At 46.7% G+C, this 19,834-nt stretch overlaps 1 protein-coding gene across 3 annotated transcripts in view; it reads right to left on the bottom strand.

Moving 5' to 3' along the window:
• The window catches only part of RBBP8NL (RBBP8 N-terminal like), a 126,763-nt gene that overhangs the window by 18,673 nt on the left and 88,256 nt on the right, over positions 1 to 19,834 (bottom strand). For all 3 annotated transcript variants that reach the window (XM_075011864.1, XM_075011863.1, XM_075011865.1), the window contains 7 exons: positions 13,325 to 13,488; positions 10,288 to 10,330; positions 8,288 to 8,383; positions 6,375 to 6,487; positions 3,385 to 3,457; positions 1,277 to 1,443; positions 164 to 246 (listed from right to left, as the gene is read on the bottom strand). In XM_075011864.1, the coding sequence (XP_074867965.1) occupies positions 164 to 246; positions 1,277 to 1,443; positions 3,385 to 3,457; positions 6,375 to 6,487; positions 8,288 to 8,383; positions 10,288 to 10,330; positions 13,325 to 13,397 (648 nt within the window). In that variant the 5' untranslated portion in view covers positions 13,398 to 13,488. The remainder of the gene's footprint in view (positions 1 to 163; positions 247 to 1,276; positions 1,444 to 3,384; positions 3,458 to 6,374; positions 6,488 to 8,287; positions 8,384 to 10,287; positions 10,331 to 13,324; positions 13,489 to 19,834) is intronic.

Raw genomic sequence — 19,834 nt, 5'->3', positions numbered from 1 at the left:
TTGCTTTTCAGTCCTGCCAGTGATATCCTGGGGGGCCTCGTCAAGTCACTTCACCCCATAATTCCTCCATTTCATTCCTCGCCCCATTATTTTCCCCTTGGGGATGATGACCAACCTGAGGAGGACAGATTGACAGCACTAGGTATTCCTGGGGAACTCTTACTATTTCCAGAGCGCATGCTTCTTGGAGACCAAGACCAGGATAAATCCTACTGCCCAAAGAACTTCTCTGTCCTGCAGACGTCTCTGAAAACAAAGGCAAAGAAAGTTATTGTCAAACCAAGGTGGCAGTCTATTGCAGTTGCTCTGAATTTTTTCCCATTTGCTCTACCTGTACATGACACTGTAATGCAGCAGCCTGAAAGGTTTCCTCAAACAGCCTGATGACCTGGAGACCAGCTAGCACATCATAGCTATAAAAAGCATGTATGATGCCAAGTGCATCCTAAGGAAGTTTTCTGACTATGTGGGGCCAAATTTTCTGCAAGGCTCAAGCCAGCTCCTGGAATTGATATGCTCATTGTTGCACATACAATGGACAGTGGGGGTGTGGGAGGGGGAAGGAAAAAAGTGCATAAATAGATGTTTTGTGTGTGCAAATCAGTAGTCCATTGTGCAAATGGCTGCCTGTGCACCAGAGGTGGAAAAAGTATCCCAAGTTACGTGAATGAAAGTACAGCTACTTTGGGGGGGATGAGAATGTACTTAAGTACAAGTCTTCACTGAGTCACGGTGTGGTTCTGGAAAACTACTCGAGTAAAAAGTATGCATGCATACTCAAGTATCCAGAAGTGACAGCAGCTGTGCTTTTACTCAAGTAAAGTTTGGGGGTACTTTTCCCATCTCTGTTGCGTGCTACCAGGCATTTGCCCATTCAGGGGGAGGGGAGGTTTTCAATCAGCTGCGCACATAACAGTGGGCATCTGGATCTGGAGGCCAGTGCTGAAAAGGGAAGGTCTTTGTCTCACTTTTGATTCCAGACAGAGCCCTAGGAGTTCTCTGCTGTAAAACTGCCAGGATTAAAGAAGAACGACTTGTACTTCCCACACATCATCAGCCATGGATGACAAAGGAGCATCTCAGGAGAACATTTGCCTCTAAAGTGCTGCAGAGCATCTCTTCTTCTATATGCAATTCCATGCGAGCCAGATATTATGCTCTAGATTAATGTTCCCTGGGGGGTCTGAATGACTGGCATTTGTTCCCATGTGATGAAGCTAGAACCTTTCGCTAGAACAAACCACCGCTGCAGCCCAGTCGCCTCTGCTGGATGTACCTTCTCCCTGTGGCAGGTCAGGCTGCTCCTGTCGTGCCTCTTCTGCTTCTCTGCTAGCTGCATCGTCTGTGCTGGGTTTTTGGCTTTCTGGGAAGAGTAAAGCCAATGGGGAGTCAGGGGTGGAGCTGCTTTCTCTGGGGAGGGTTGTTTGGTGCTTGCTTCTGTCACTGTTGGAAAGAAAAGGAAACAAATAAAAATAAAGGGAAAATGAAATGAGATGGAAACCACCAGTCTGAGGGCTGCCCCCCTGTGGTGAGTTCTGAGCACCAGCAGGTCAAGGGGGTTGTCTTAACTGAGATGCAACAACTCAGAGCCCTGGGAAACAAGGCGATTGGGCTTCCTGTGTACCCATGGAAACATCATCTTCCCTTTCAGCTCCTCACAACTCAATTTCACACCAAGGTTTGCTCTGAACCAATACACCATCCTGGAGCACCCAGAGGGGAGTGCACAGGGACAGTTTGGTCCAGGCCATCTGTTTGAGAGGTCTCCCAAAATGATGGCAGGGCAGCCAGGCCAAATTTGAGTGAAGGTAGCAGCAACCTGGCACACAGAGTTGCTGTGCCATGCAGGTTGGACATCTGCCATCAAGAGCGAGGGCAGCAACTTGCCCTCCCCTGCCAGACCCAGATTCCTCTGTCCCTGCCATTAGCCTCATCAAGCTGAGCCTCAGAGGAGCTTTTAGGTTGACAGCTCAGAAGTAGGAGCAGGGTCAGGGTTGAGGATGCCACTTTCAGTGCTGGAGCTCTGGAAGAGTTGGGACCCAGAGTGGCCCCCCGACTGAACACAGGGCAGTTTCTCCATCCCCACAGGGATTGCAGTGACTGCAACCAGCTGGACTTTCTCTGACCTTCCATTCCCGCCCCTCTGCTTCAGCTCTTTCATATCCATGCCAACGTTTTGGGAAGGTGTGGTGTGTGTGTGCCTCAGTTTCAGATTGTGCCCTAGACACCCCAAAACCCCTGTGCAGCCCTGAAAACTCAGTAGAAGCAGCTGAGTTTCCTCTTAGTCTGTGAGACAAAATTTCACAGGAAGCCCTGGTGCTGGTGTGAATTCAGTGCAGATCAACTCCTGGCCCATGTTCTCACAAAATTCTGGGACAAACTTGGTGACTCTGCAGAGATTTCAGTGTAGCCATCTACAGCCTCAATGCCGGGAGATTTTGCTACGAACTTTTGCACAGCTTCAGCTCAAGGAGTCAAGCCAGTTCCAGGCCTAGAAACCTCTGCTGTCGTCATTTGAGAGATGCGAGATACAACGGTGAGAGATCTCGTCATCTGAAGAAACGTTTGGGTTCCCATGCAAACATGTATCTCCCACTGATCTCTTTGTGGTTATTTATGTGGACTTTAAACCCCGAAGGAATGAGCTGGTTTGTCTATCTTGGCTAACCTGACATGTTACTTGGGTTGCACCAAAGTGCTCTGCTAGGTCGCAACTTGTAGCAAACATCCTCTCCCCTCCAAATCCCTGCTGATTTTCTTTCAGGTCGCTTTCCTATGTGAAACGGGATCCAGTTGCTGCAGATCAACCCTAGTGACTCAGAATTCTGTCTTTGCCCAAGAGCCCTCTGGCTTTGCCAAGAGGTGTTAGATCTCCATAGGTGACTCAGTTTCGGAACAGAGATGAAGCTGATGATACTAAAAACCAAGAGTTAAATCCTGCCCCCCTTTGAACTCAATGGTAAAACTCCCATTTCACACCAGTGGGACCAGGATTTCAACCCAGATAATTAGTGTGTTAGTGGTGGACACCAATGAGTGTCATTTGGTCCGTCAGTCTCAGCCAGAGAACCAGCAGAAGCTCTGTGTGACCCCTTCCCCAGCCATCACAAGTGCCAGGCATTGATCCTGCCAGGTTCCAATGGTGCTTCATAAAGGCCTCCGTTATGTGCTGGTGGACAGATGATAAGGGAAGGAACGGGAAGCTCGTAGGAGGAAGTTGGAATAAAACCAATGGTGCAGATTATGCTAGCATTGCCACTCCCTGGGCCAGGAGGTTCTCACGCTGGCTTGGCTCAACAGTGTCTAGGGTGGTGCCAATTTCTTAGAGGAGCCATCTGGCCAGCCCAGCATCACCCAGTGAATTAAACCCAGAACAGCGCTTACTCTAGGCTTCGTAGCCTCTTCAGTTCTTCCTTCAGGTTTTTATTTTCCTCCTTCAGCCTGTTCCTTTCATTATCTGCAGAGAGATAGACAGTGAGTGGAGCAGGCTAGGGACTGGACATAGATTCAGCTGTGCAATAGGGTGGGAGGTAAAAGCTGCCCTGAAGAGAAAGCCTTGGATGGGCATGAAAATGATGGAGCTTTTAAAAAATAAATAAATAACTGGTTGTAAACAGAGGCAGGAGCTTTACTGCAAGGCACAGATCTGCTGTGATCCCAGGGCAGTTGGTGAAATCTCTCCTGCCATCCTCTATCGAAATGTAACTCCCCCAGAGCTGAGAGGCCAAGTGCTTTGGGCTGCAGAGGCTCGGAAGGGCCAATTGGCACATTCTCAGCATTTCTCCACAACACCTTTGTAAGGTCAAATGCTTGCAGATGTTTCCTGCCCCCCACCCTGCCCCCATCAGAAAAGTGCACAGTGAGCATTCAGGCCCCATGTGGCAAAGGTGGGAATTTCTAGTACTCCTTAAATACTGAGCAACATCAACTTCCTGGCTGTGGTTGACCTGTCTGTTCATTGATCTCCATCTCCCCCTGCTGGAGCATTACAAAATACATGGACTAAAACACCTGGGTCTGCCTTTAGTACACATTATTCCGGGGACCTCACAGCTGGGAGTTATGACTCTTGAAGGCAGCATGTCCCCTGGAAAGGGCCTTAGAGCATCTGTCCACGAGTCTGGCTCTACGTCTCTCCTGAAAGCATCATCTTCTGGAGATGATTCTTCCAGGAATGGGCAGGGAGACAGCAGTAACTAGGAAATTCAGACTGACCCCTCTTAGTAAACAGCCTCTCCTCTCCATCACAGAATCAGCTTCACCCAGGAGCTGGTCCTCATGCCAACGGTACGTATTGCTGTGACATGCAGGTCACAATGGCAAAGATGGTCAAGGCACGTGCTTGCTGAACAATGTGGGTAGGAAAGTATGTTAAGTATGACACAAATTCCTTGCAGTTTACTCTGGGTGGATCTTTGGGATGAGACCTTGAAACAGATACTTGTCTGCTAGAACAAAAGAGCCTCATTTTCAAGAGTCTCCGTGACTTTTTCTTCTCCCAAAGGATGCTGGGATCTTTCAGGGGAAAACTGTGTGCTCCTGTCTGATTGCTACAAACCAAGTGCAATGAAGGACCAGGAGAGAGTAAATTACAGTAAAGACCAGCTTCAAAAACTACTGGATCAGTTCTCCAAAGCATGCAAGGACTTTGGGCTTACCATCAGCCTAAAGAAGACAAACGTACTTGGTCAGGATGTTGCTGAATCCCCATCAATCAGCATTGACAACTATACGTTAGAGGTCATCCACGAGTTTGTTTACCTCGGGTCCACCATCACTGACACCCTGTCGTTGGACACTGAGCTAAATAGGAGGATTGGAAAAGTGGCCACAACTCTGTCCAGACTCAGCAAGAGTGTGTGGAATAACAACAAGCTGTACACTCACACCAAAATGCAAGTCTACAGAGCCTGCATCCTTAGCACCCTCCTTTAGGGCAGCGAGACTTGGACCCTGTATGCCCGCCAGGAAAAGAGGCTGAACGTCTTCCACTTGCACTGCCTCAGGCGCATCCTTGGAATATCATGGAAGGACAGAGTGACCAACACCGCCATCCTCGAGCAAGCTGGAATCCCAACCATGCATACCCTCCTCAGGCAGCGTAGACTCCGCTGGCTTGGCCACGTCCACAGGATGAACGATGGAAGGATTCCAAAAGACATCCTGTATGGTGAGCTAGCCTCTGGCAAAAGACCTCCCGGACACCCCCAGTTGTGTTACAAAGATGTCTGCAATAGAGACCTCAGAGAGGTAGACATCGAGCTGGACAACTGGGAAGAACTAGCAGACGACCGCAGCAGATGGAGGCAGGGGTTACACAAGGGCCTTCAGAAGAGCGAGATAAGGATCAGACAGCTAGCAGAGGAGAAGCGAGCGCACAGAAAGCACAATAAGGACTTGCCAGACACCCACCACATCTGCAAGAGATGCAGCAAGGATTGCCACTCTCGTGTGGGTCTTCATAGTCACAGTAGACGCTGTAAATGAAGTCCTCAATTGAAACTATAAAGGGCGCGATCCATAGTCTATGCAGACTGAAGGATGCCTACTACTACCTTTCTGATTGCTACAAACCAAGTGCAATGAAGGACCAGGAGAGAGTAAATTACAGCATAAAGGAGATATATGAGGGACCAGGGCCTGGCTGTTACACCTCTGTGTGAAATAGTAACAGAGAGGTAGCTGTGCTAGTATGTTTCTTAATAAAATAAAAAAGCAGTATTTCCAGTACAGCACTATATCCAGAGCTGAAGAAGTGGGTCTACCCTATGAAAGCTCATCACCTAATACAGCATTGTGTTTGTCTTTAAAGTGCTACGGAACTGCTTTTTTGTTTTGTATGAAAGTGACACTTGAGGTACAGGCAACAAGAAAGATCAACACATAATGAGGAAATAAACACACAGTTACTGACACTTTTCCTTGCAAAGGCAAAGTGAAGCAAAATACCATAATCCCCAGGCATTGTCAGAGACAGAAAGAAAATTACTTGGAGCTTGTGCAATTCTCATGTGTTGCGAAAGGCTCAGGAGGAGATTAATCCTACATGTTGCTTAGCAAGGCAGAGCTGCTGTAAATGTCCAGAGTGTTGCTCCCATCTTGCCAAATGGACCTTTTTATAACAGGCTGACGAGGTTCCTCAGCCCACATGCATGCACCACAGCAATGTCCTGCGTTGACGTCTGTCTGATAAAATCTCTAGTGTTTATAGGAAATGTTGATTTGCCTAGGCCTAGATGTTCAGGTCTCCACCTCCCAACATGTGCCCATTGGACTGGCAGGATTGCACCCCAATGATCAGCAGACATTTATGGTGAAAAAGTGCAAAATGCCTGCAGGACTAAGTGGAAGATCTGTTTAGCTTCTGTACTTACTGAGGATGAAGATGTGCTGGAGACTCTGGAAGTGGGAGTTTTCATACTCATTCTGCTTCTTCTTGGCAAGCTCCTGGGCAACCATGCATCTGTCACAGAGCCCTGCTCTCAGCCTTAACGACAAACCACAGAGTCAAGCAGTTAAGTTACCCATCCATGGTTATATGAGCAAATGAAACAGAACCCCACCTGCACTTGGAGGTGGAGCTACAGCATCAGGATGAGGTCAAATCTGCCATTCGTTACACCATGATAGTGATATGCCAGGCAAAAATCCACATGTCTAGTGCAGTGAGAAAATTCAGTAGTGAAAGCATGGTTATATCATGGATTTATTAGCTATCTTCCAGTGACATGATAGGGGGCTGATTTAATCAACAGGTTACATACCAGAGTTAGATCTACACTTTCATATTTGAGTTTCTTCAGAATTTTTGGGCGACTACCCTGTGGTCATGACAACTTATTACAACTGGTGATTGGCAGCAGGTGTAATACCTCCCCTGCGACAGCAGAACCCCCCATTGAGGGGTTTTTGGGTGGGAGTTTTTGATTTATCCTGCCTTACTCAAGTTTCAGTGGATGTGGAGGCAGTACCCGCTACCACTTCCTCAGACGCCCTGGAACCTGCCTGGAGCATAGCAAACACTTCTTCTGTAGAAGAGACCTGAAGTGACGCATGTCTTTTTCCAGGTGGCACAGGTTCTGGGGAGGGGAGGAGTGGCCTGGCTGCAGTTGGCTCAATACTCCAGGGAGGGGAGTGTGGGGCTTTAGCCAGCAAGGGTCTCCTCCACTTTATGGGGGCTCTCAGGGTTTCGGGGGGCTGGGGAGGGGTGTCTGAGGGCTCTGGCCAGCTTGTGGTTCCTCCAGCTGAGAGAGGGTCCTGCGATTCTTCAGGGTCAGGAGTGGGGTCTCAGGGTTCTGGCTGTGAGGCGGTGTGTGCCTTGGGGTTCAAGTTGGCTCAGGACTACTCCAGCTGAAGTAAGGTCTCATGGCTTCAGGGGGAAGGGAGTATCAGGGCTCCTGTCATGGACTGGGGTGTATCTCAGGGCTCCATCCACCACAGGGCTCCTCCTGCCAAGGGAGGTACTTGGGACTCTGGCTGACTTGAAGCACATTCAACCAACTTGGGGGCTTGAGGCTCTATGGGAAAGAGATCTCAGGGCTCCATCCACCTCGGGGCTTCTCCAGCCAGAGAAAGGTCTTGGGGTTATGGCTGGCCCAGGGCTCCTATGGCCAAGGAGGGGAGTCCTGGGGCTCCTCTGAATAAGGGGGCAGTCCTCAGGGCTCTATCCAGAGCAGAGCATCTCCAGCTGAGGGGGGAGTCCTTGGGGCTGTGGCTGTGGGGTGGAGGGGCATGGGTGGAAGGGGCAGAGCTGGGGCTGGCCTCCCCAAAAGGGCACTCCATCTGCCTCCTATGCTTCTTGTTCTACCTTCAGCAGACATGACAAATAATTAATCGCTGTTGTCTTTATAACAACTTTTCATAGTTGGAGGTGCCTCTACAGTCAAGACCAGTTCTTTAACCGTTCCTTTAGGTCAGGTTTTCTACATCTTTTATCCTTCTTGTTGCTCTCCCCTGGACTCTTCAACTCCTCAAATGTGGCTGCCAAATTCAGCCAGTATAGTCCAGCTAAGCTAAGGTCTCAACAACACCAAGAAGAGTGGGACAATTGCCTCTGGTGCATTACACATGATACGTCTGTTAATCACATCACTGCAAATGCAGCAACTCCACTCCTCTCAGAGGAGCTACTGCATTTACCCTGGCATGAGTGAGAGCAGCGACTGGCCCTATAGGTTCTCACTTTTCTCCTGTGTTGTATTCCACTCACTGCAAAGACATTGGAAAGGGAGTTCTGTGTAGACATGTACATTATGGGGCACAAAATACACCCCCCCTCCTGCCTTACCTGTTTTCTAACATTTTTACATTTTCTTTGAGGACCTTCTGCTGTTCCCTTAACTGGTGGTTTTTAGCAAACAGCTCTTCAATTCTCTGGGCATCACTAGTTCAGGAGACAGCATGGGACAAAACAAGAAGGTTACTAAATTTGCCCCAAATTCCTGCTGCTTTGTTCTCAATGTGCTGTCGGCAGGCAGCGTTCATACAGTACTCCAGTCCTGCCACAGGCACTACTATTATTACTCAACTACTATTGCTCTACGTAGCAGTAGGTGCATTCGATGGATGGGGACACAAACTTATTGAATGCTAGCACCAAAGCAATTTGGTGTCAGGTTAGCAAGTCCCCTTGGAGAAACAGGATGGACCACAAAAGGTCACAGCCTCCTCTGAGCTCAAAAACGGGTGAACCAGAGGAGCACCAGTGAAAGACGGTTTTAACAACAAGGGATGGAATCTGACACAGTGCCCAGGGACAGGTAATGAAAATTTTAATAGGATAAACATCTTTGCTACTACTTAGTTTGTCAGTTCCACATATTTAAGCCTGGGAAGAACAGATTTTAACTGGTAATTGCTGATTAAAATGTTAAATTCACCACACACACACAAACTGATAAAAAATATTTCCGTTGGTAATAATCAAAATATACAGATAGGCAAAGTAAGAAAAATGCGGCTTGAGAATTCATTATAATTGAATTTAAGACTATTTGTTGTGTATATTTTGGCATATAATACTGACACTTGGTGTTTTTGACTCTTGTTTCCTGCCATTAATTATTGTCTGATGCCTTCCCACATAATGTCCTGCCACTGTGAAACCTGAAAGGTATACAAATCAGAAAAAAAATGCTTAAAACTGTAACTTTGCACAATTGTAAAATTTAAATGGATTAAAAAATAAAAAATATTTAAAAATAAACACTGATATTAGCCATCAAAATTATATCAGAATTAAATGCTGCGAAGGCTGTATATATTGTGATACATGTTGAACCTCTCTAATTTCTTGCTTTCTTGTCTAGCAACGCACGTAGCCTGGCATGATTTTATTGAGCCGGGGGTCCCTGTATCATGGGCATGGCCAAGTTTCCCATGGTTCCATAAAGTTTGTTTACAGCCACCAGTTCTGGCTCTCAGTGTTCTGTGCTGTTATTTACCCCTAAATGTCTTCTAAGAGCTCAGCAAGCAGTAGCAGTGTTGGTAATGCTGCTATACAATACCAGCCTTCCATGGATTGGCAAATTCTCTCATTCAGCAGCAGACAGGTCCCAAGGCAGACTAGAGAGATACACATCTCATGGAACTGGAAGGAACCTTGGGAGGTCATTGAGTCTGGTCCCCTGCCTAACAGATTCTTTGTTTTTTTTTTAAATCTCTTTGCCCCAAACGTCCTCCTCAAGGACTGAGCTCAGAACACTGGATTTAGGACGCCAATGAACAAACCACTGAGCTATCCCTCTAGCCCCTATGCAACAGTGAAAAACACCCCCACCCCCGCTGCAATCTGTGTGTACCTGGTGACATTACAAAGTCACATACAGAAAAGTTAAAAAATGTCAGAGTGGAAAGGGGATTGGAGAAGACTGTCACTGGTTTAATTTGATTGGATACATTGTAAAAAGTTTTCAAACTCTTATACCATGCCCATGCAGGAGGCTCAGAAGAGGTTCTTCATGTGCCCGAGCGCACATCCTCATCAATTCTGAGCAGACAGCTTGATAACCCTGATCTACCCTTGCTAGATGGATGAATCAAGCCCCTTCTATTGGACAGGGCTGATTGCTTTAAGGATTAAAGTCAAAGAAGACAGTGAGTTTGCTACTGGACTTGATTTTTAGTTCCAGTTTGTGGGTTTTTTTTTTTTTAACAGCTGTTAAAGGTGTCTCCAGCCTGGGGCAGATGCCTTCAGTGCTATGAGTAACCAGTGGAGCCCGTCCTTACCCCTCCAACAGAACTTTACGACCACAGCTCAGAGTATAGAACAAAACTTGCTTTACTCACCGACACTTCTCGGTTGTCAGTTCCGTTAGCTTGGCTTGCAATCCTGGAATAATTAATGAAGGCTCAGGAGATAGTACTTACCGAAAATTACGTGACAGTTTAGAAACAGAATGTAGTGTCATAACTGTTAGCAGAGCATGGCACACATCTGACCAAGTGGGTCTTTGCCCATGAAATCCTACGCTCCAAAATATCTGTTAGTCTATAAGGTGCCCCAGGACTTCTCGTTTTTGCTGGTACAGACTAACATGACTACCCCGCTGATAAAGGGAAATAGTTTTAAAATTGCAATTTTGAAACAAAATTACTTGCCCATTTTATTAGTTTTTTGGAAGTGAAATAATTAAAAAAATATATATTTGCTCTCCCCATTTACTATTTTTGCATCCTTTTCTGCTGGGACAATGAAAGCTGCCTAATCACTTTAACTTTTGTTTTGAGTTCAATACAAAACATAATTCTTGCTAGAGCAGGGCAAAACATTTTCAGTGCAGTGTAAATTTGCCTCATTTTTTGTTGTTGCATTTTTAGGTCACTAAATTCTGGATTGAACTTGGAAAATCGTTTTTGGCTGAAAAAATTTGATTATAGACAAAACATTTAGATTTTTCATTTTGAAATTATGCTTCCATTAGAAGTTTAGCTCTATTTATGTGTAAAAAACCAAAACAGGTCAATAAAACACTCCAAGATGAAACCAAATGAAAACCTGGAAAAACGTATTTTGTTTCCCCCAACCCTTCCCCACGCTTTTTTTTTTGTTTCATTTGCATGCTTTTCAGTCTGAACCAATTTTTATGTAGCTCCTGAACCATTTTTTTTACAACAGGTAACATAAAAAGCACTAGCAAAGTCAGTACGAATTATAATTGCATTAAGACTATGACTTGTTTATACTGCTCTATATATTACACACAAATTTAAAATTAATTTAAAATTATTTAAATTTAAAAATTTAAAATTATTACACACTGAATATTTATATTCCAGTTGACTTAATTTATAATTATATGGTAAAAATGGGAATGTCAGCAATTTGTCAGTAATACCATGCTGTGAAACTTCTGCATTTAATATATGATTTCATAAGCAAATAGATTTTAAATGAAGTAAAACTTAAGGGCACGCAAGACAAATCAAACTCCTGAAAGGGATAGAGTAGCTTGGAAAATGTGCGAGCCACGGCTTTAAAACGTTGCAAGGTATAGAATTACAGGGAGACGGACTGCATTTATAATCCAGGATTGTGTAAAATATGACAGTTTTGTCCAGAAAGTTGATGCTGGAAATGCCTGTACTACTAGACCAATGGAACATAGTGGCATATGTTTTCTTTTCTTGATGGCCTTCCTTTTAATAACATACTCTAAAGAAAAACTGCAGGTTGAAATTCTTATCTGGCACTCTCTCGTCCAGCAACATCCCTCATCAGGCAGGACCTGACATGTTGCTGGACCAAAGAGCACCTGAACCAGAGAGCTCCAGCTGTGCAGGGCAAGAGCAGAGCCCTGTTGGTGGCAGGGAGCCCCAGTGGCATTCTGCAGGGCAGCACCAGAGCAGGAAGTCAGGTTGGAGAGCCCCTCTATGGGTAGGAGAGCTCCAATGTGGGGGACCCAGGCCTAGCTGGGAGCCCCGCTGGGGCACAAAACCTCACCAGCAGCCCCGTGGCCGTGAGGAACCTGGCCAGGATGGCGGAGTCTAGGAGCTTCCTGGGTGAGCGCTCTAGGAGCAAGGCCCCGCTCCAGGCAGCCTGAGGGCAGGGAGCCTGTGGCCACCAGGAGGGGACTCAGACCAGCAGACTGGTGGTTCCACTGCAGGGCAGCCAAGAGGCCTGACCTCCCCTCATCCAGCAAATCCCACTCAGGTCCCAAGGGTGCCAAAGGAGGGAGGTACAACCTGTACTGTAACAAAGACTTCCCACCTCTGCTAATGCTGAGCTATTTTTCAGGAGGGATCTTTGCTTCCTTCCTCTTCCTGTTTGTTCATTTACTGCAGGCTGAACCACCCTGGTCCAGCACCCTTGGGACCTGACTGGTCTCAAACCAGGGAATTTGCTGGACCCATGGAGGTCACTACGGGCCAGGAGCTTTGCTTTCCCCTCCCTCTCCCGCTGCCATGAGCTCCGCTTTTCCCAGCAAGCAGTGACTCTGTTGTCCCCGAGTGGTTCCACTTTCCTCTGGAGGTGCCGATGACCTCTGACCTCCCTAGACTGGCACCACTTTTAGTGTTCATCTGGAATGGCTGACTACGAAAGTCCAGTGGTATTGCCAGACAAGGCAATGACTACCTGCCTGAAGGCAGATATCCGTATCCTAACAGGCAAACTGCTTCCCATTCATGCTTTCCTGCCAACTCCTTATTTATTTCCTAGACATGTTCTCCTAGACCAGTTTGAAGGCCCAGTTGACAACAGCAAGTGCTTCCAACTTAGGAAATTCAGACAGACCCTGAAGAAAGCAGGTGAAAGGAGCAGGCTCCTTAATGCCGTGTTTTGCTGGGATGGTAGTATTTTTGTGAAGATTCACTCTGCACTTCTTTGAGTCCGTTGGTGAGGGGAGTAGAACTGCATCATACCAGGTGGAAAGGACTCCAAAGCACAGGGGAAATGTGGCTGATTTCCACAGTAAATCTTAACATTCTGTAAGACTCGCAGGGCTCCGCCCGGTACACCGTCACCCAGGCTATTCTAGTAGTGCTCGTATATTGGCACCAACCCCTCCTGCCAAATGCTCAGATTTGCATCCTGCAACATCTGAAGCCCCAGCGCTTCCTGAACATCAAAGGTCACACAGCATCCATAGCACCAGCCCCTTCATTTTCGTTATCTGACCCTGCCTCCATGCTTCCCATTGGCCCATATAAATAACACTCCAGCTGAGCTGTAGGTTCCTTTCCCAGGTTCTCTAATCTGCATATGCACCTGCCCCGCTCAGGTTATTTGGAACTAGACAGAAGGGTCTGACTTCATTTTCACTCTAATCTTTAAAAAGAAACGTACTCGGCCTCTTTGCAGAAAGGACCCTGAGCTTCTTCTTACCTAGGATCTCTTTCTCGTGAATTTCTTTGAGTTTATTCAAGAAGTCTGCAAAACTTTCTGTGGCCATGTTCATGGTCTTCCCACATGCCTCGTGGGGTGGGGAATATGTGAATCTTTTGCTCGCAGATCAAGGCTGTTGGTTTTCTTATTGGCCAGTTCTTAGCCTGAAACAAACACACACAATAAGATAACGTGGAGTGTCCCCCCAGTATCTCATGTTTCACATTTAACCAAAGGTTTAAAAACACAACAAGCGGAGAAAGCAACCTTGTTTACTCAACCATTACAAAAATAGCAAATACATTTGGATTTAGATTTCAAAGCCTGGCTTCTCTCATTGTTTGGGGCGCAAATAACGGCAAGCACAATTGCGCGCTGCAACTTGCACGCACCAATGCTTCAAAACGTCGCGGTGCCTGACAGCATCTGCAAACTTGGAGCTTTCAGCACTCAAATGACATGACTTTTGCTGCCGCAATTAGTTCCTTACATAAAAGGAGGACTAGGAATTATTCGTAACTGCAAAATTGTGGCGTGGAAAGAGAGACCCAATAATGGCTCAGCTAAACAGCTGGTCCTTTCTCTACAGATAGAGCTGATCAATTGGCATTGCCTTCTCAGGTTCAGTCTCCAAAGTTATTTCAAACTAACAGCCATTATTCTGAAATAACTCTCTTAGCATCGACACAGCACAACCAAAATTATTTCGAAATAGCGGTTGGTTTATTTCGAAAGAGATAAACCTCATTTTATGAGGAACAGTGTCTATTTCAAAATAGGTATGGTATGACAGGGAATAGAGCTGGTTTCAAAATAAGCCATAGTGTATCCAATGGCTCTATTTCGCAATATCTAAATGTTATTTTGAAATGTATTTTGTGGGTAGCAGAGTTATTTTGAAATAAGCTCTTCTGGAATAGCTGATTACGAAATAAGGCTGTTGTGTAGATACACCTCAAAGCTGCATCTACATGGCCCCTCCTTTTAGGAATGGGCAGGCAAATGAGTGAGATAGAAATGCAAATGAGGCACAGATTTAACTATCTTGCACCTCATTTGCACATTCCCACATGATCTGGCTTCTGGAAGAGCCATTTCTGGAAGACTAAGCAGCCATGTCAACAGGGTTCCTTCAAAAAGAAATCCCCCTTTCAAAAGCACCCTTCTTCCTATTTTGTCTGCTTTGGCTTTTGGATGCCAGATCATGCAGGAATATACAAACGAGGTATGAGATATTTAAATCTGCACCTTATCTGCATTTCTGATCTTGCTCTTTGGCATGCCCCTTCCAAAAGGGCAGGGCCGTGTAGACGCAACTTTGGTGAGTTGGAGGAAAGGAGTGATAGACCATGCCTGCATTTATGTGGGAGGCATGTTTAGTATACGCATGGTAAAGGTACTGACTGAAGAACCAGCATCACAAAAAAAGTAACTATAGCAGCTGAACCTACCACCTGCCACAGAAGATGAAATGCCCTTGCTGAATTGGTGTCCCACGGAGTGGTAGCTATCTGGAGTGGCCATCTTCCAGACAGCAATTGCTAACCTCTTCTCACAGGGAAGACGTGCTGCATCCGGGTGTCCTCATGCCTCAGTGCAGAGAATAGCCACCGGCAGAGCTCCAGAAAGGTCTGCCACTGCATCTGGAAGTTCTGGAGCCACTGGTCATTGTCCCTCTCTCCCATGACTAGGTGGGGGACTGGTGGGGGCAGCTCCAGAGCTGGTGGAGCACCCAGATGAGGGGGTGACAACAAAGGAGGTGAGAGTCTGGAGCATCTCCGACTGCCCGTTGGGGGGCTCCCCCAGCAGGAGTTGCAGGATGGCCACCACTGCTGTGGCCAGCAGGGAGCCCACTCCGCTGGCGGCAGCAAGCAGGGTTTCCAGCTGCTGCTGGTTCATGCTCTGTCCTAGGGGAACTGTGTCTGCAGGGCTGGTACCAGCTCTGCAGGCCTCGTGCTGTGCAGGGCAGGGGTGTTGGGGAGGCACCCTTTAAAGTGGGGGCCAGCTATGACCCCACAAGGGCTTATCCGCCACAAAGCCCTGGATGCGGCATTTCCTGGCCCCTTCTTTCAAAAGAGGCCGTGGGTACATGTAGACGCTCTCTTTCAAAGGGCTTGCTGGCTCCTTTCAAAAGGGCAGATGGCCCTTTCGACGGCACGACTCGCCAGCACCAGCCCCTGTGAAGATGCTCCCCTTCGAAAGGGCATCTTTCGGCTACTTGCTTCGAATGGTGCCCTTTTGAAAGGGTGCTCTAGTGTAGATGTAGCACCAATGTCTCACTTTCTCCATAACCAGCAAGGATCACATGGTCTTGCAGGGAAGTGCTTTAAAGTGATCATTTGCTTTTGCAACCACTTCTTCAAGGCAATAAATAACCCACAGCCTGAAGCCCAGTTATGAAGGTGTACCTGCCTGTCTTAGTGGGTGTAACACACCCAAAGGGCACGTGGAGGTAGCCTAATCACATTCTTTGCTGGGAGTTATGGCTCACATAACTAACATTTATTTGAAATTAATAACCACAAAACAGAATTAGGAACAGATCTATTATACGGCTGTTAAGCCCCAATAATAGTATTCTAATAAACAGTGTGTGTAAGTCACACATGGATTACCTCAGCAAAGCCTCTCTAAAATGACATCAGTCATTTACAGTTACAGCTGAGTCCTCTAGTGCAGAACTGGATCCCTCCTTTTAAAGTGCCAGCAAACCTTCCTCAGCTCAAACTGCTGCTGCAGAAAAGCAGCATGGTCTAAGGAACAGAGCAGGGATGGGCACCCGAGGAGAGCTGTGTGAATTTTTGTCAGCTAAAACTTTTCTTTCAGCAAAAGATGATGAGTCAGAGACAAATAAATGCTTAGAGAATGAGTCTATTTCGCTAAATTTTCCATTACAAAAAAAGTCTGCCTCCCTGCCCCAACCCCCAAAACAACTGAGACAAAACCCAAAATGTTTTATTTCATTTTCAAAACAAAAGGGTTCAACTGTTTGATGCAAAACGGCTCTTTGTTTAGAACTTGCCTTTCCTTTTATCTCAAATAGAAACCATCTTTATCGCTAAAAATCAAAATGATTATTTTTGACCTGCTGAACATATTCCTCCTCAGTTGGACTGGAAACAACTTCCCTCATTTTTAGAAATGCCAGAGGCTAAAAAACAAACTTTATTTGCCAAGCTCTGTTCTTGAGACCTACGCTCAGCCTGAGTCACGGGATTGCTTTGGAAAGGCTATGCATCGGGAGAATATGGCAAACTCCCACCTGCAGCTTCCTCAGGAATAATTTCTATCTGGTTGTAAAATTCTTTGACGAGCTAAAGCTCTAAGTGTAATGTAACCCAGACACCTAGGGGTGTGGTTCACTGTCCCACGTCGTGGCACCTAGATCACTTACGGACAGAAGTAATGAGTCTCCTCTACAGCATTAGCTGAGAGCCCAATGGCTTTTAGCTCAAACTGTTACAACTTCTGCACTAAACTCCAGAGGTCCCAGGTTCCGCCTGTGGGTGGTTACATAGGCTCTGGTTACACTATGGTGCTCTGTCGACAGAAGTTACTGTCAGAAGAGATTTCCCAACAAAACTTCTATTGACAGAGTGTGGCCACACACAAAAGCTAATTGGAAGAGCGCTCGGCTGCTCTCTCAACAAAACAGGCACTCGGAAGCACAGCAGACAGGGCTGCCCGTTGCTCTGGATGCCCTGTCTGTTGCGAGAAGGCTCCCTAGAGCTTCACATGGCTTTTTGTCGACATAATCTGTCAACAGCCCTGTTACGTTCATGGCTGAGAGGCGGAAAGTGCTGAGTTTTGTCGATGTTCCACCAGTGTTGTTGAGAAAACCAGGGTTCTGTTGGCAAAAACTCATTGGCGTAACCATAGCTGTAAGGTTTAACTGTAGTGTGCTGAGGAAGCATTTGCTGTAGGTGCAGAGTTGGGAAAGACCAGCTGACTTCCCCTTCCCATTCCTCAGGTCCTGGCAGACAACTGTCTTTTCAGTATCATACCTCCCACTGCCTCTGAAACACGAGGTTATAAATACAAGACGACAGCATGCTTGTTACACATCACCGCTCGTGCAAACAGTGGGAGTTACCTTGGCCTCCTGCATCAAAAGTAGTGCCAGAGGAAATAACGGTTTGGCTCAGCCTCACTCCTTTAATGGACCCGCTTTTAAATACTTGGATCCATTATTTTGGAAGGAAAAAAAAAAAGTGCCAACAATTGTAAACAAATCAAGTTGCTAGAAAAGTCTGGTAACTTCATGGTGCACAGAGTCAGTGATCTGGCGTATTTCAGGCCAGGCAATGCCTTGTGGTCCCTGCTCAGGGTCTCGATAATACTCAACCCTGCCATGAGTGCTGGATACAGGACTAGACCTGACCTCTCAAGGTCCCTTCTAGTCCTATGATTCTAATGGTAGTCAGCCTTGGATGAGGGAAGAACGAAGCGAGTGATAACAACCAGTATTCAGTTATTCCGGACACACAAGTTGGGCTAAGTGCTTTTAAGAGCCTGGGGAATGTGCTTTACAGACCCGGGTCTGTGTGCTGCACTTTCCCATATTCATGTGGAGCGTAGACGACAGCCCACAGACGGACATTCTCCCAGCTGCCCTTGGCCCCTCAGAGATCTCCAATGCAGCTGTGGCAGGGCTGCCTCTCAGGGCTGCAGGGAGGCCAGCGAGGAGCTGGGATGATACCGTTTCACTTATCTGCACTTAACTTGGATGGGGGCTGGATTCCAGGAGCCCATTTCTGTTTCAGGAGCCCTCCCCTCTATGACGTGTGACACAGCTTGCCATCTGGGACTGGTTTGTTTTTGCAAATGTGGTAATCTCATGCAGGGCTGATGGGGGCTGGGGAGGACTGCATAAAGAGGCAGTTGCCTTGGGTCCTAGCCCTTTACAGGGATCTGAGATTCCCAGCTGCAACCAGTGTTACTGCAGGAGCACAGGTGGCTGGAGCCCTGGAACCTTTAAACTGCTGCTGGAGCCCTGTGCTGTGAACTCTGAGCAGCAATAAGGTTGGGGGACAACAAGCTCCAGGCCCCACCCCTTTCAGGAGCACAGAGCTGCCCCCCTGCACCTTGTCCAGGGACCTGCAGAGGCTGTTGGCCTCCCTGAAGTCGTATTAAACAAACCCGACAAGGGACTCTGATTTTCCCTTTTATAGAACCCTACCATGATGACTTCAGAAGGAAATGAAAACCAGACTCAGAATAATGGAAATGTAGAGCTGAAAGGGACCTGGAGCCGTCATTTAGTCCAGTCCCCATGCTTGGGCCAGGCCAGGTATACCTAGACTATCTTTGACTATCTGTCCAACCTGTTCTTAAAAGCCTTCAGTGACATGAACTCCAAAGAGCTTAACTAGCCTTGAAGTTACAAAGTTTGTCCTAATGTCTAGCTTAAAGCTGCCTTGCAGTTGAATCCCATTACTTCTTGTCCTGCCTTCAGTGGCCACAGAAAACAATTGATCACTGTCCTCTTTACAACTCCCTCATTTCAGTTTTCTTATCTCAAGGCGAACATGCCCAATTTTTTTAACCTCTTCTCAGAGGTCAGGATGTCTCACCCTTTTAGCATTCATACAGCTGTCCGGTGGACTCTAGCCATTTGTCCACATCTTTCTTAAAGCAGGACACCCAGAACTGGACACTGCTCCAGCTGAGAACACACCAGTGCTGACAACAACCTCCTGTGTCTTACATGCAACACTTCTGTTAATACACCCTCAGAATAAGTTTTGCCAAAACTGAGTCACATTATTCATGCATATTAAATTTGTAACTGGCAGGGGCTTTTCCACAGGACAATCACTTAGCCAGTTATTCCTCATTGCTAGTTGTGCCTTTGCATTCTCCTTCTTTGCACTTGCCTTTATTGAATTTTATCTCACTGATTTCAGACAAGTTTTCTCATGGCTGAAGGTGGCTTTGAATTCTAATCCCATCAGCAGGGACATCCCATCGGCATAGGATGAGGGGAGCAGCTGCCACCCGGCCCTGAAATTTTGGGGCCCCCCACGGTGGAGGGGAGCAGAGAAGAGTGTTAGGGCCCTGCCTGTCATCCAAAGAGCATGTAATGACTCTCAGCCTAGCGTCACCCACACATTTTATGAGTGCACTCTCCATTCCATTACCCAAACCATTAATGAAGATACTGACTAGTACTGGACCCAGGCCAAACCCTGCAGGAGTCAACTAGCTATGTCTCCCCCTTAGTTTAATGGTGAACTATTGCCCCTTCAGTCTTTCCACCAGGTGGGTACCCACGTTAGAATAATTTCTTCTTCACATTTCCCAAGTATACTTATGTAAATGTTATGTAGGACTAGGTCAAAAGTCTTGTTAAAAGCAAGATATATCACATCTGTTCTAACTACCTACTAGGCCAATAATTTTGTCAAAAGAGGAGGGGAGGCTGGTTTGGCCTGATTTGTTTGTGACAAATTCACAATGCTTAATTTTAAGCAAAGGGTCTCAAGCAGTTAGGTACCAGGGCTCAGACAA

Source organism: Carettochelys insculpta, chromosome 17 (genome assembly GCF_033958435.1).
Source record: "Carettochelys insculpta isolate YL-2023 chromosome 17, ASM3395843v1, whole genome shotgun sequence".
Taxonomy (NCBI): Eukaryota; Metazoa; Chordata; order Testudines; family Carettochelyidae; genus Carettochelys; species Carettochelys insculpta.
Note: the sequence above shows the minus strand (reverse complement) of the source record. Positions and strands in the feature narration are given on the sequence as shown.